Raw genomic sequence first — 14,822 nt, forward strand, 5'->3', positions numbered from 1 at the left:
TTTGAGGTAAGAGATTTGTATCCCCTGTTGTTTTAATGAAATGGACTCATGCATAGGAAATCTTCCTTCTCATTTGTGTGTTTATTACCTGATACTTTTCTATTATAATTTGAGCCCCTAAACACCATTCTTAATGGCCTGGAAGTGAGTCTGATGGAAGACTGGAGATTGGAGATGAGATTGGAGACAATCCCCTGGACATCACCATCCCAGACAGCATACTCAGTAATAATTCACTGCTGTTCCCAGCCTTGAGAGTTGGCTGCTGACATTTCCAATTTCAGACTGTGGCTTGACACATCTGTAGCTGCTCTCTACTCCCTGGGTACTGGATGTAGAATTCACCAACCTGCCACTCTCCCTGGGAAAGTCTGTGACCACACACCTCCACCAAACCAAGATCTATCAGAGGGTGGCCTCCCTGGGCTGACTGCTAACTCTGTAGCCCTGACCTTTCATGGAGTGTCTAAGAACTCCCTGTGAAAGGAAAAGCTGCTTTCTGAGAATGGATTTTCCTTGGGACAACTGTTCCCTGCACAGGTTTCTCTCCAAGAATATGTTTACAAAAGTGCACATCCAGTTCTTACTCCCGTTACTCCATCAGACACCCTAACTATGCTGATACTGCATCTTTGTGAGTGTGACAGTCCCTAGAAGGTGTATTAAAAGATGCAATTCTCTTACTTGCATTCAGCAGAGTTTGGATCTTTTTCTCTTCTTCAGCTTCTTGAAGTAGCTTTTCTGCCAGTGTCTTGTCCTCTGATTCTAGACACACGTCTGCTTCTCGAAGGTATTCTAGGTAGTCAATCTCCCGCTGGGCACGTTCGACTCTCAGTGCCAGGTTATTTACTGCACTCTTATACTCATTCGTGTAGGTCTGACATCTTCCCAGCATAACCGATATGTTTTTGGAGAACTCTCGGAAGTCCTGAATGTATGCCCTCGTTGCTTGGGTACATTTTTCCAGCCCTTGCTTCAGTCAGAAAACAAATACCCAAATTATTGCTAGTTATTTAAATTACACAAGTAATGTAAATTTTTCATTCATAAGAAAAAGATTAGAAAAATACAAATAATCAAAAAAGGAGAAAAATAAAAATCACTCATAACTCCTGAATTCAAAAATACCATTGATACTTTAGTGTATCAATTGAAAATTTCTTCCATGCATTTAATCGTACATATATGTGATTTTACTATATGTATATTTTGAATCATATTTTTAACTTGATGACATATTGTGAACATATTACAATACCAATTTATACCTTTACCATAATTTTAATAAGATATGGCATTCCATTGAATTGATATCCCATTTATTCATTCTATTAGACTCTTTTTGATGGACATTTTACATAGTTTTACATTTTTTGTGATTCCAGCATATTGTGAACATATTACAATACCAATTTATACCGTTACCATAATTTTAATAAGATATGGCATTCCATTGAATTGATATCCCATTTATTTATTCTATTAGACTCTTTTTGATGGACATTTTACATAGTTTTACATTTTTTGTGATTCCAGCAATGCTGGGTAAAAACAAATCTTTGTATTTACATCCTCATGTACTTATTTGGTTATTTTCTTAGGATAGATTTCCAGAAGTCCGCTGCATCCCCAGCACCTGGCGCAGGGCCCAGCACGTAGTAGTACTCAATAAATATTTGTTCCTTGAAAGAATAAATGGAAATAGGATTGCTGAGTCAAAGAGTATATATACTTAAAGCTCATTTGGCAGTTTACCAAAACGCTCTCCACACATGTAAAAATTTATACCCCAAACAGCAACACATTACGACTGTTCATTTTGAGGGAAAGAGAGACAGAGAAAATTCCCTAAATCCTTATCCTCTTTTTTCTTAGCCCTCAGTGTAGAAACTGTATCACTTTATTGTCTGCATTGGCCAACAGTAACTGCCACTTGGGATTTAGTTTCATTCACTTCCAGGTCAGGACTAAGTTGGCAAGATCCATACAGATCAAATCCCTATCTTTTTCAAATCCACATTCACAGCTAGGACAGTATTAGTCTGTACTTTATACCCTTGTCTGCAGATGAACTCTTAAGGTATTGAAGGACAATTTGCAGGGATTTGGCTGGCTCTAATCCAAGGGCAAGTCGGTGCTAAACGTAGAGAGAACATAGCTGAGCATAATGCTGGCACTTTTAAGAAGGTTAGACTGGGGAAGGAGGTGTCTGGAGAGGGAGCCGGTGAAGAAGTGGCAAGAGACCACCGGCCTGGGAACATCTCACCCACTGCCTCCAGGCCTTAGTCTGTGGGCTGGACAACATTGGGAACTGCCTTCAGCCTGCTCTGTGGACTTATTTCACCCTGACTGTAACTAGATGACCAAGTAATTTGAACTTGAAGATTTTTCAGGAAAATAAAGTAAATATTAGAGATAAGAGTGTCTTTGGAATAAAATAAATAATCAATTTAACATGTACAAAATCACAGCTTTAATTATGAAATAGTCACTGTCAATGCCGGGGTGTGGCAAAGGCTAGGGCGGAGGGTTACATTTGTCCTTGGGAGCATGTTCTTGCTGCAAAAATGCTGGGTTTTAGTTTAATGAGGGGCAGTCCAAATGCTTTCTATTTAACATTGCTAAAATCTGTTTAACATTTCTAAATCCAATTCCTGCTCAGCAAAAGAAGCTAAGACATAGCTTCTTAGTACATGTATATCATGATTGTTTACACTAATTTAATGGTTTATTATAAAAAGAAAAAAAGAAAAGCTAAAATCTGTTATCGTGATACAGTAAAACATGAAGTAATCAAAATTTAAAATTTTCATGTTTAAAAAAATGAATTATTGAATTTTAACATCTTGGACACTTACTATCATGCCAGGCAATGTTTTAAATATGGACTAATTTATTAAATCTTCAGAATAGCCTTACAGTGTAACTTGTATTATCGTCCCCATTTTACAGGTAAGAAAAACTGCCAGATCAGAGCACAGAGTGCAGCTGTGTTAAAGGTCTGGGAGTGGTGCAGACTGGACTCCAGAGCTGGTGCTCTACACTGCTCGACTATGAACATTTTTAAGTGACTTTGGCAACGTGTTTATCATTTACTATCTGGGAAAAATGCATCCTAGTAGTTAGGGAAGCATGGGTAAAATATGGGTGACTCCTGAGAGGCATGATCCCTGTGCACAGATGCCACCTACCTCCAAGACGTGAAAGCGCTGGTATATGTAATGCACCATCGCTGGGTCCTGGGCACACTGTGGTGGGGGCAGAAAAGCTTCGAGGAACAGAACCAGCAAAACAGAAGCTCGGCGAAAGGCCACCATCATCCTGGAAACCACCTAGGGGTGGACTCTCTTATGTTATAGTTCTCGAAGAAGACTCAAGGGTTTAGATGGTGATCTCCTGCTTTCTATCCACTGCTGTGGCAAATCCTTTAAAAACAGTGTCTTGCACAGTCTGCTTGTTATTCCACCCAATGCATGATCTCAGTTTGCAAGCTGGTGATCAAGTCCAGCTGTCGGCAAATTGGTCCCTGGAGGCCTTGCAGGCTGACTTGGTGCAGAGAGCAACCTGGGTCCAGGATCATTTGCTCTCACCCTTGGCACACGTGGACCACCCCCAGGCTAGTGGCTGTACACTGCTTCCAGGCCTGGGAGTGTGTATATTGAGGTGGGGGTGGGAAGGGCTCTCCACCCCACCTTCCCTTCCCCCAGCTGTTTCCTCTTTGCTTTTGCTTTTCTCCTGTGTAGTATACTCTGTGATCCAATCAGAGGCCTGACCCAACACAAACCACTCCCAACTTCTCAGAGTTGGAATCTCAGTTTAATTTTTGGCAATAACTCCCAGGATCCTTTTCCCAGAAGTTATACTGGGAGACCCCACCCCTTCTCCAGACTCCCTTTGGATTTTTGCAGTTCTTAAAGGCACAGCAAGGAAAAATGAACACTGACCTACCCCTATCTCCAAATAGCCAGTACCCAGGGTTGCACCTCCCCTTGGGCAGAGAGGTATGTTAGGCTACAGGCCTGGCCACTCAGACTGACAGCTGAAAAATCTCATAATTGAGCTCAGAAGAATTTCATTAAGAGGAACAACAACTATTGATACAGTGATGCTTCTAGAGCCAAGCCATTAGGAGATGAAACTCCTTTGCAAAGAAGTCCTAGAGTTTCCTTAATCACTAATGTCAGGATTCCCTTCATATGGCTGCAGGACAGAAATACATAAGACTCAACTCCTGCAGACATGGTCCAGTTGAAGATAAATTATATCTCTAGAGCAAAGTGGTAAAATCTTCCAATTTTGCCTTTGCTATCCAAGCCTCTACTTATCTCAACCTCTCCTTCTGTGGGTGAGCCCAGGACTCCCCATGGTTTTTTCTAAATCACCTACCAAAAGTGGGGAGGGTTGGGGCATCGACGGGATGCAGAAAGAGCTCTGTCCAGGAGTCAAAACCTGGGTTTGCATTTGGTCCCTGCAAGAGACACCAATAGACTGAGAATTTTCCACTGGTGGCCCTCAAATGTCCTTGTCCCCAATAGATATTCCTTCCCACACCTCTTTCAAATGACCCTATCCCCTAACTGTCCTTCCCTACTCCGTTGGTAAAATCCCGAGCAGTAGCTCTTTATCCTTAAAGACAACTCCTCCTATTTCTGAGAACCTTCTTTGAACTATTCTCTAAACTAGTTGAACTTCAGCTGTCCTCCCCTCCTAAATCCTTATGAAAATTTCTGCCTGACCTGGGTTCTTTCTCCAAGTGAGAATGCTCTCTCTAAAATTTTCCATGCCTGGCATTTTTCAATAAAATCTTATATTAAAGGTGCTCCAGTTAACTTTTTTCCATGAATGCCTGAAGCCCTAACTTTGAGACTGTGAATTTAGATGGATAAGGTCCAGTGGAAGAAAACTCCATATGTATCACAATTAACTTTTGGGTGGTGGTGTTGTGCGTAATCTTTTCCTTGGTTTTCTATAGCATGCTTACATGATTTTTTACAATGAAATACACACAATTCTAATGAAGTCTAAGGAGGCCTCGGTTGCCGCACAAGCCCTCTGGCTGCTTCCAGGGCTGCTGTTGCCCCATCCCGCTGGGGTGGGCTCCAAAGAGCTTGGCCCAGCCCTGGCAGGACCTCCCTCTCTGCCTGCCACTGATTCAGGCCCACACCATTCTCGCTGCAGTCACCAGCTTCTTCACAGGGACAAGCCTGGCCTCTCTGCTCTGACTGGTCACATCTGGCCTTAGTTGGCGAGCTGTACTCTTTGCAATCCCAAACAGAGGCAGAAAATCCCCCAACTGGTACCCCTAACCCTTTAGGATTGAGGAGCCATGGGGCAGACCCAGAGTGGAAACCCTCATGTTCTTGTGACCAGAGGTTTCATAAAGACACAACAGACTCTGGGCCGAGCCCGTGGCGCACTTGGGAGAGTGCGGCGCTGGGAGCACAGCAGCGCTCCCGCCGCGGGTTCGGATCCTATATAGGGATGACTGGTGTGCTCACAGTGCTCACTGGCTGAGCGCGGTGTGGCCGGTCTCAAAAAGGACAAAAAAAAAAAAAAAAGACACAACAGACTCACTTTGGAGATAGTCACAGCTTTGACTGACACCAGTCAAAGTCGCCAGCCATCTTTATTCAAGCTGTCCCTACTCAGTGGTTGCTGTTTTGGTGAGAATAAAAAAAAATGGCTTGCTGCTCCTTAGCCTGCAGTTGGGATAAAATCATTCGCTTTGCTCTGTTGTCATTCTTACATCTACCCTCTGGCCTTGACCACTGCTGTAAGCTCTCTAGTGAGGACAGTGGCCAAACACGGTGACCTACCTTTTCTCCTCTGCAAGTGTCTGATCCTTCTGCTTTCCTGCCCCAGTATCCTGAGAGGGGAAACTTAAGCCCTTTGATATCTACCATTATTTCCTCATTGTGGTTGGATCCAGGTCACTAGTCTTTGACTGTAAGCCCAGATCTGAGCTGATTTTACCAAAATGACCCATCAAGACTAGACACACCAACACTCAACCCAACTAGCCCACTGAGTCTGATCTCATCTGGGTCTCCAATTCCTCTTGGAAGTCTTTGCTGCCTTCATCACTGGTGGCTCCTTTTGCTACTGTGCCTCCATATTAACTGACCCTCTGATTTCTAGAGCCTTCTTTGCTCCCAGTGCCCTCTACTTTACTGAGAGGTGCTGGCCAACTCCAAGAAAGTCTGTAGGAGGAGACCATGCCTTTTTGAGGAGGCAGAAGCCAACTCAACACAATCTCATCTGGGACAGTGTAATTCACCATTTGGATATAAACAATAGCTCCTCTTGTTCCTTTTTTTCCCCCTCTCTCTCTCTCTTCTCTTTTTCCACAGCCTTTTCCCCTTTAACTTTTATTCACCATGTCTGCTCCCTGCCCCCACCTAATAGCCATTTGCTTTAACATCATCCTCAAATCTTCCAGCCTTTTACAAGTAATTACATTGTTTCCTGTATGAGAGATTGGAGCAGCCCCTAATTCCCCATCTTTGTCTCTTTAGATAAAGCGTTGGCTGATTTTTTGCCGAAATGAAAGCTCTTTACAATGTGACCTCAGCCAACTTTTCTTGTTTCAACTCTTATCACCCCTGACATTCATCCTTCAGAAGAGCCACATCTAATTGTCCCCAAACACCCCCATGACATTTAACATTGTGGTATTTTTTCTTATGTAGGTCCCTCTGCCTAGAACGCTTCTCCCCTGTGGAACCAGTGAACTCTTACTCATCCTTCAAGTCTTCCTACCACCTCTTCACCCCCATCCCAGGAAGAATAACCCCCATAACACGTTGAAGTCTAAATCTAGGAAATTTAAGGGAAAGTCAGTCTGGACATTGGTGCTCTAGGGGAGAGCCGTGGGCTGGCTGCCTCTGGGGAAAGGTGTGGAAGGCAGAAGAAAAGAAATGTAGCACTGTTATAGGCTGGACTCTTCCCCCCAAACCCAAGTTCATATCTTGGGGCCCTAATTTTTATCCATTACCTCAGAATAGTACGGTGTTTGGAGATAGGGCCTTTAAAGAGGTGATTAAGTCAAAATGAGGTCATCAGAGTGGGCCCTAACCTAATCTGACCGGTATTCTCATAAAATGAGGAAATTTGGACACACCGATAGACACCAGGAACGTCTGTGCACAGAGAAAAGACCACATGAGGACACAGTGAGAAGGTGGCCACCTGCTAGCCAAGGAGAGAGGCCTCACAAGAAACTAAGCCTGCCAAAAACTTCATCTTGGACTTCTGGTCTCCAGAACTGTGAAAAATAAATTTCTGTTGATTAAGTCACTCAGACTGTGGTATTTTGTTATGGCAACCCTAGAAAACTAATACAAGCAGCCATTGAGTTGCAGGAGGCAGGATGAGGACAAATGGAGAGAGATCCTAATGGGGGTGTGCAGGATGTTCTTGAGAAGAGGTAAATTGATAAAGGAACTTCCTGGGTGATATACTGATGGTTTCCAAGTCCAGGCCCAGGTCTTGAGCTCCAAAGGTCTTTTTTCCTCCTAAAGCCAATTTCCACCTGCCCAGGGGACATTTGCACTTGGATATAGAATAGAAATCTTAAACTTGGCCTGTTTCTATTTGTCTTTCTACTCAATGTAAACTTCCTTCTGAATTATTTCTCAGAAAACAAAACATGAACTTGGTAAATCAGGGGAGACTTCCCAAGAAGGTGACATTTTAGCTGAGACTTGAAGGATGAAGAGGAATTAACTCTATAAAATGGATAGTGGGGAGGAGAGGTGGGAAATGCTCTAGGTAGAAGCAACAGCCTGTGCAAAGACCCATAACTCAGTGAGAGCTTAGTGCACTTGAGAAACTGATAAAGCTTTCTATGACTGGGTGCTGGGGCTGGGAGAGTATTATAGGTCAGGCTCCCTGGAAACAGACTCTGAGACCAATTCACACACAAGACACAAAAAACACTTGGGGAGTGAAGGAAGTATGACTAGGCAGAGGGAGATGTTAAACCCAAGGCAGTTGCAACAGACCCCAATCGATCCCATGAGGAGCTCTGGAGCTGGGAGGGCCCATCAGATATGTCCTGAATTGAAGCAGGGGACCAGACCTAGGCATCCCTGCATCAAGCATTGGATGAGGGATGCTCCCTAGGAGGAGGAGTATATAATCTTGGGAGAGGCAGCTCCCTTTGGCTGAAGGCAATTCTTGGAGAGGGACTCAGCTGTGAGCTGTTAGTGACAACACTTACACAGTGGGGGGGGGGGGGGGAGGGTCCTTGTCCTAAAGGGTCAGATATGTCCTGAATTGAAGCAGGGGACCAGACCTAGGCATCCCTGCATCAAGCATTGGATGAGGGATGCTCCCTAGGAGGAGGAGTATATAATCTTGGGAGAGGCAGCTCCCTTTGGCTGAAGGCAATTCTTGGAGAGGGACTCAGCTGTGAGCTGTTAGTGACAACACTTACACAGTGGGGGGGGGGGGATGAGTGTCCTTGTCCTAAAGGGTGAACATGGGCAACATACCACAGTGTTCCATCCAGCAGGACAAGTCTGCAGGACATGCCAAACATTTTAGGTGTTAGGGTAAGAACAATGAGAGAACAATTAGAGTTTCAAGTAAGTGAGTAACAACATAAGTAGATTTGTGCTTTAGAGACATCTCTCTGGAGGTCAGGTGAAGGATAGATTTTAAGGGTCACAAGACTGAATTCAAGGTGGGAGATGGATTAGAAGGCTATTATAGTGAATTGGGGAGAGGTCATGAAGGCCAGAATTAGACTAGTGTCAGTGGGGAGAGAGCTAAATGGATGCCTTAGAGAAATATTTAGGATGTAAAATCGGCAGAACTCGGTCACTGATTGAATGAGGAGTAGAGAGAGAGAGGAGTCAGGTTGATGGCCAGGTTCTGCGTGGTTTACAACAGCCTCCATTCTGACCTCTTCTAGTCCAGCATCCATACTGTAGCCAGGGTGATGGAGCCAATATGCACACTTCATGATGTAATTTCCCTGCTTAGGAGCCTTGATTGTCTGCCAATTTTTTCCCAACAGAGTCTAAATTCCTCAGGCTCAGGAATATCTTCGCGTAAGTGACATCTATGGTGAGATCTGTAGCATGAGTAACAGGTAGGCTGAGGAGCAGGGGGTATATGTGAGTTACACTCCCAGTGCAGGGGGCTCACAAAGACAGCACTTTCAGTGTAGCTCTGGCCAGCACGGCTGCCTCTGTAGGATCCAGTCTCTGCTATCCTGCTTGCTTTTGCCATCTGTCTCCCACTCAGTCCTGCAGACTTGTTTGGTGACTACACCCTTTCCTAGACTAACTCCTGAATGGACAACACCTTTCTTTTTGGTCCAGTCTCAGATTTGCCTACAGAACTGGCCCTTTACCTAAATCATGCGCTCCACCACCTTGCAGCCAGGACATATCACCTGATGGCCTCTCTGAAAGCCATATGGAAGTTCTCATGAATGCGCACTAGTACCTCCGTTCCACTGTTTGGGCCTACTTAATTGATTTTAGCATAGACTCTACATATTATATTATTTTGAGGGGCTCAATGCTCTCGAGTCCTTAGCAACCTGGACAGATGTGAAGAAATTTCATTATGGTTCAACAACCCCCACATACCTAAGAAGACAAAGTTCTTGGTAGTGTCATATTTACAAACCATGCAATGCTGTAGACATGACACCTTGTTTCTCTGTGATTGCTGAGGAATGAGACATTCTTCATAAACACATTTTCAGAAAACAAGAGTTTTCTTTTCCCCTGGAAAATGTCAACATTTTTTAACCTTAATATCTTAATGGAAATTTTCTCAAGTATATTTCAAGTATATCATGTATGGGGACATTTTAGTGGAAAATTTCCCAAGTATGTCATGTTCAGGCATATTTCAGAGATCATTAAGGTATATAGAGATGTTTGCCTTTGTACTTACTGGCTAAGGAAGCCTAGGGGTTCTGAGTTCCACAGTCTGTGTTTTACATTTTCTCTAACTCTCACCCTTCCCCTCTGCCTCGGTTCAATCCTTTTAAATAAAAAGGGCTAATTCCCATATTGATACTCTCAGCATGTGAAAAAGCCCCATTTGGGATTAAGTTTAGATTTCGGCTTCAGAGACTCTTCAAGGCTGCCTCCTGTTTTGCTTACGCAGCTGTTCTGTGTCTCCCCCTCTCCTGGGATCATGACCTGTTTCACGTCCTGGCTGTTCTCTGTTGCAGGATCTATAACTGAATTTGGCTCATTATTGTGATTTACTTCAGCACCCTTCCAGATGATGGCCCAGGACTCTGTCCTCCAGGCAATGGGAAGGGGACACTCTATGTTTTGACCCCAATAGAGACCTGGGGGACTCACCCACACAGGCCAGGGGCGAATGCTTGACTCCACCCTCTTTTGGAAATCTCACTCTGTTCTCATCATCTCTGAGTTCCCCCAGCATTGTCTGCATCCCACACCAGGCTTGCCATGCAGTGGCCTCCAGGGAAAGAACAGAAGTTTGACAGATAGAGGAGGTTGAGAATGACTTTTCAGGGTTTGAGGGTCCTCTTGATTCCTCATAGGTTGTAAAGAGTTTCTCTTCCCTCAGTATTGAGCATATTTTAATCCACATGAAATCGCAGAGGCCTTTCTAAATTTCAAGGAGGACACCATCTTCCTTTCCACCTTTCCTCCACCCCAGAGAGACATTAACATATAAACCTAAACCCTCTAGCCTCTGTGGTGGCTGTGCAGGGAGAACTTTGAAGGGCCATCAAATTCCCAAATTCAGACCACTTGGGTCGAGGAAGGGGGGCTGAATGAAGAAGGGCTTGCATGAAATACCAAATTAATTGTTAAAAATTTCAGGGTTAGTACTTTTCAGTACATAGGGAAACCAGAGCTAGAGTCCTTACGAGACTGGTGTTAGTGATAGAAAAGAATGAGTATGGTTTGTAATGTGTGCCAGGTTACGGCTACGTGTCTTGATTGATGTCTTGAGCCAACATGCTATGAAAACAAGAGGACATGGCCCTGCTCTCTGTAGGAGATTACAATTCACTAAAGCACACACGTGCACACATGCACACACACACACACACACACACACACACTTAGAAAATTGTATAAGAGAATCCAGTTGTGAGGGTTGGGGCTGTTCATACATAACTGAGATGTGCTGAGGGGGCTTAAAACAGCCTCCTTTCTGAAGTATTATAATGCTCCCCAGATGTATTGATTTTCTAATTAATCTGCTACTGTTGTCTTTTCTGAATTCTGGATTATGTGGAAGAGAAGGAAATGAGCGTGAAGGAATAGGGAGTGGCCTGTGGAATTTCACAGAGACCAAGTGCTGTTTCAGGATGGAACAAAAGGAACAGACGTATTGTAGAAGGGATTTTAATTAGATATTAAGAAGAATTTTCCGATTGAGAATTTTTGGATAAGAGGTTCTTGAAGCAAGTTGATATTTTTCTAGTGGATAATGACGTATTTGGAGAATCATTTAAAAACTGGAGATTTGTGTTAGGGAATCAGGAGAGAAACTCCTCAAAGCTCCATAAAACTAATAAAGAATCACAGTCGTGTGTAAATACTTGTGATATCTCCAGTTACTGTCAGATATACCGTTAGTTACCTTCTGTCCCCATACACCCTTTGCTTTGAGTCACCAACTGTCTTTGTTCTGGCTGTTACAACAAAATAACATAGAGTGGATGGCTTAAACAACAAACGTTTGTTTCTCACAGTTCTGGAGGTTGGGAAGTTCAAGATCAAGGTGCTGGCAGATTCAGTGTCTGGTGGAGGCCCTTTTCCTGGCTTGCAGATGGCAGACTTCTTACTGTGTTTTCACATGGCCAAGAGAGAAGGGCTCTGGTCTCTTTTTGTTTTTATAAGGACACTAATCCCATCATGGGAGCTCCACCCTCATGACCTCATCTCAACCACACTACCTCTTGAAATTCCCACCTCCAAATACCATCACACTGGGGATTATGGCTTCAACATGTAAATTTTTTAATGGGGGGATGGGGACACAAACCTTCAGTCAATAGCACCAACCTTTCCATTTATCAATAACATCCTGATTTGACATGAGCGAGAGGTTCCTGAGATGTTCCCTTTGCCCCCATTCACCACCTCTTACACATCTCCCTCACTGTCGGCCCAAGTCTACTCAGAGCACAGTCTTCTCAGTTCTGGACATTCCCCCCCAACTCACCCGTGCTTTACTGGAAATGCCTTCAGGCCTGAATCCTCTCTGGCTGGCAGTGGAGCTGTTCCCAGCTGAAGTGAAGAGCCTGGCCCTGCCTTCCTGCAGCTTACAGTGGAACTGCTGCCTGCCCAGCATTCACTGGTGAAACAGCTTTGCTCTGCTCTTAGTAATAAAATCCATGTGCACCAGAGTCCCTAGAACTCTCAAACCTTTCATTGTGATCATTCTGCTTTGGCTTTGGAAACCCACCTGGGCAGTTTCCTATGAATTGATTCTCCCTAGAGGCCGAGTGTCTGGTCCTAACTGGCACTAGCCAAATGCTAGACATGCCAAGTGTGGCTGGTTGGGCTCAGGTGGCTGTTCAGATTCTCTGTTCCTTCAGCACCTGGTAACCACATCTCTGCCAAGAGTTTCTGAAGTCTTGCCTGCGTTCACACAGCTTGAACTGCAGAGTGGACAGACGGCGGGGAAGGGGACTGACTAGTGAGAGCTGCTGATGGGGGTGGGACCTGGGTTAGTGACTTCTGGAGGTGAGGAAGGTGTGGCTGCAGCTGCAGAAGACTTGCGGTCCAGAAGAAGATGCCAGGTTGCTTAATGCCAGGTCACCTGCACAGGGCTCCTTCCCTGCTGGTAAAGTGAGGTAGGCCCCAAGGCCAGGACTGGCCAACATGCTTGGGAAATCTGGGTCTTACATAGGCTCTGTATCACCCCAGTATAGAACTTATCCTTGGTCTCTGCTGCCCAGGTTGCCAAGTGAGGTCTTTGGGGTTCTATGAACATTTAGCCCACTGAGAATGGAGCCCTAGGACTTGAAACTGAGGGGTTACCTGCTGTCCTCAGACAGTGCCTCCTCAGGTGGTCTTAGTTCAGTGTTCCAAGCCCATGGAGTCAATTTTTGTGCGAACTATTTGTTTGGAGCCTTTAGCCACTAGAGGGCATATGCTTTTTAGGCAGACTTCTGACTATGGCCAAGGTAGTAGTCCTTTTCCATTTTAGATTTGAATAGGAATTAATTTCATCTTGAAAAAGTACCCATAAACCTTCTCCCTTCTGTCCTTCTTTCCTTAACAAGTCTGATATCCTTGACCAAATGGATAGAATGGATTGGGTGGTTTCATTTTAAAAAACGTAGCCTGAGACACAACGATGACTGTTCTTGCAGTCAACAGAGCATCAGCCCTAAAAATTCACATCTCAAACCAGTGCACACATGGGCCTGGTGGGTGGGCAGTGCTGGTTTGTATGTGCTATGCAGTTTGGAGTAGAAAGGTACTTGCTTCTTATACCCCCGGACACCTCTGTCTTGATGTTGTCAGGAGCACAGAGCTCGGTGGCTTGAGCTTCCTGGGATAAAGATTTCCGTCACAGCCCTAGGCGAGGGGTGATAGGCTGCTGCATGAAGTAGGCCAGGGAGGGAGGTGGCTCTCTTCCTTCCTCTTTCCTGCCCCTGACTATGCACCAACCACACAGGCTGTCTTTCTTCATCCAATGTCCTTTTCTTTGTCAAGAAATCCGCTCCCAGGGAGCTCTCTTTGCTGCTGTCCTCTCTCCTCTCACCCCCTCACCACCAGCTTACTTGCAGGAGCTCTTTGGGGTGTACTGAGAGAACATGTTTAGGTATTTAATTAAAAATGGAATTTTCTCTACTTAAAGAGTGCCAGTCCTGGTATTATAATTCACACTAGACATCAATAGTCATTAAAAGGGCTTTTAGGACATTCTCAAAGTCAAATTCCTTTCAGATCACTTGTTAAAATGATAACGCAATTGAAGAGGAAACTGAAAAACAATGGAAGGAGTAGGGAAACAGCTTATGCTCCATGGAATCACCCGCCCAAGCCCCCCACTCGCCAAGTCAGCCTGCACTTGGGTTTCTGGGCAGCATGTGCCTGGAACTGCACAGGCCCTGCCCCAGCTACACGGCTTTCCTGGTGATGGGCACAAGCAGTTCTCTAGACTCAGGGACACACAGACACCAGAGTGGGAGGAGCACAGAAAAACTGGGCTAATCCCTAGTCATGTGAGAAGAAACTGGGAGTCAGGGGGCAGCCTCAGCATCGGAAGCAGGAGCAGAGCTCTGGGCCCCAGTCCATAGCTCTGTCCACTGCACTTTGCTGAGTCTTGGTCCTTGCTCAGTGTTTTTCAGGTTACAACAGAAATGGCAGCCCTGACAAACCCTGCAGATTGACACCGTAGTCTCTGACATGATCCTTTCTTGAACTCACATGTCATGGCCCTGGAGAGGTGGGATTACCTCTAACACTTTTTCTGGATGCAGACTGGATTATGGAGGAGAATGTCACATAGAATCTCGCATAAAACAAGAGGAAGAGCTGTCATGACCGAGGGACATAGGTATCTAGGGAGACAGAAGGCTTCTGAGAAGACCAGGCTACCTGTGCTAGGTGGGCAGGTACGCTTATGAAGCCTTGCCTTATCTCATGCAGCAATTTCTATAAGACTCAGAGAGCTCCTTGCTGCAAAGAAATACACAAGGTCAGGTCTCCTCCTGATGAAGCCATGCTCTCTGCAATCATTATCCTCTGCCTAGGAGAGACATGAAGCCCTGCACCAGCCTCTTCTGAGCTGCTCCTGCACAGTAATTGCACTTGTGCTTGGGTGTGTTCATGTGTATAGTGGCCTGGGAT

At 44.9% G+C, this 14,822-nt stretch overlaps 1 protein-coding gene across 1 annotated transcript in view; it reads right to left on the reverse strand.

The window, feature by feature from the left end:
* OLFML1 (olfactomedin-like 1) overlaps positions 1-3,578 on the reverse strand; it is a 25,888-nt gene extending 22,310 nt beyond the window's left edge. The window contains exons 1-2 of the mRNA XM_008572465.1: positions 3,192-3,578; positions 685-973 (exon numbers count right to left, since the gene is read on the reverse strand). Coding sequence (XP_008570687.1) covers positions 685-973; positions 3,192-3,320 — 418 coding nt within the window. The 5' untranslated portion in view covers positions 3,321-3,578. The remainder of the gene's footprint in view (positions 1-684; positions 974-3,191) is intronic.
* Between the last annotated feature and the right edge of the window lie 11,244 nt (positions 3,579-14,822).

Source organism: Galeopterus variegatus, unplaced genomic scaffold (assembly GCF_000696425.1).
Source record: "Galeopterus variegatus unplaced genomic scaffold, G_variegatus-3.0.2 Scaffold788, whole genome shotgun sequence".
Lineage (NCBI taxonomy): Eukaryota > Metazoa > Chordata > Mammalia > Dermoptera > Cynocephalidae > Galeopterus > Galeopterus variegatus.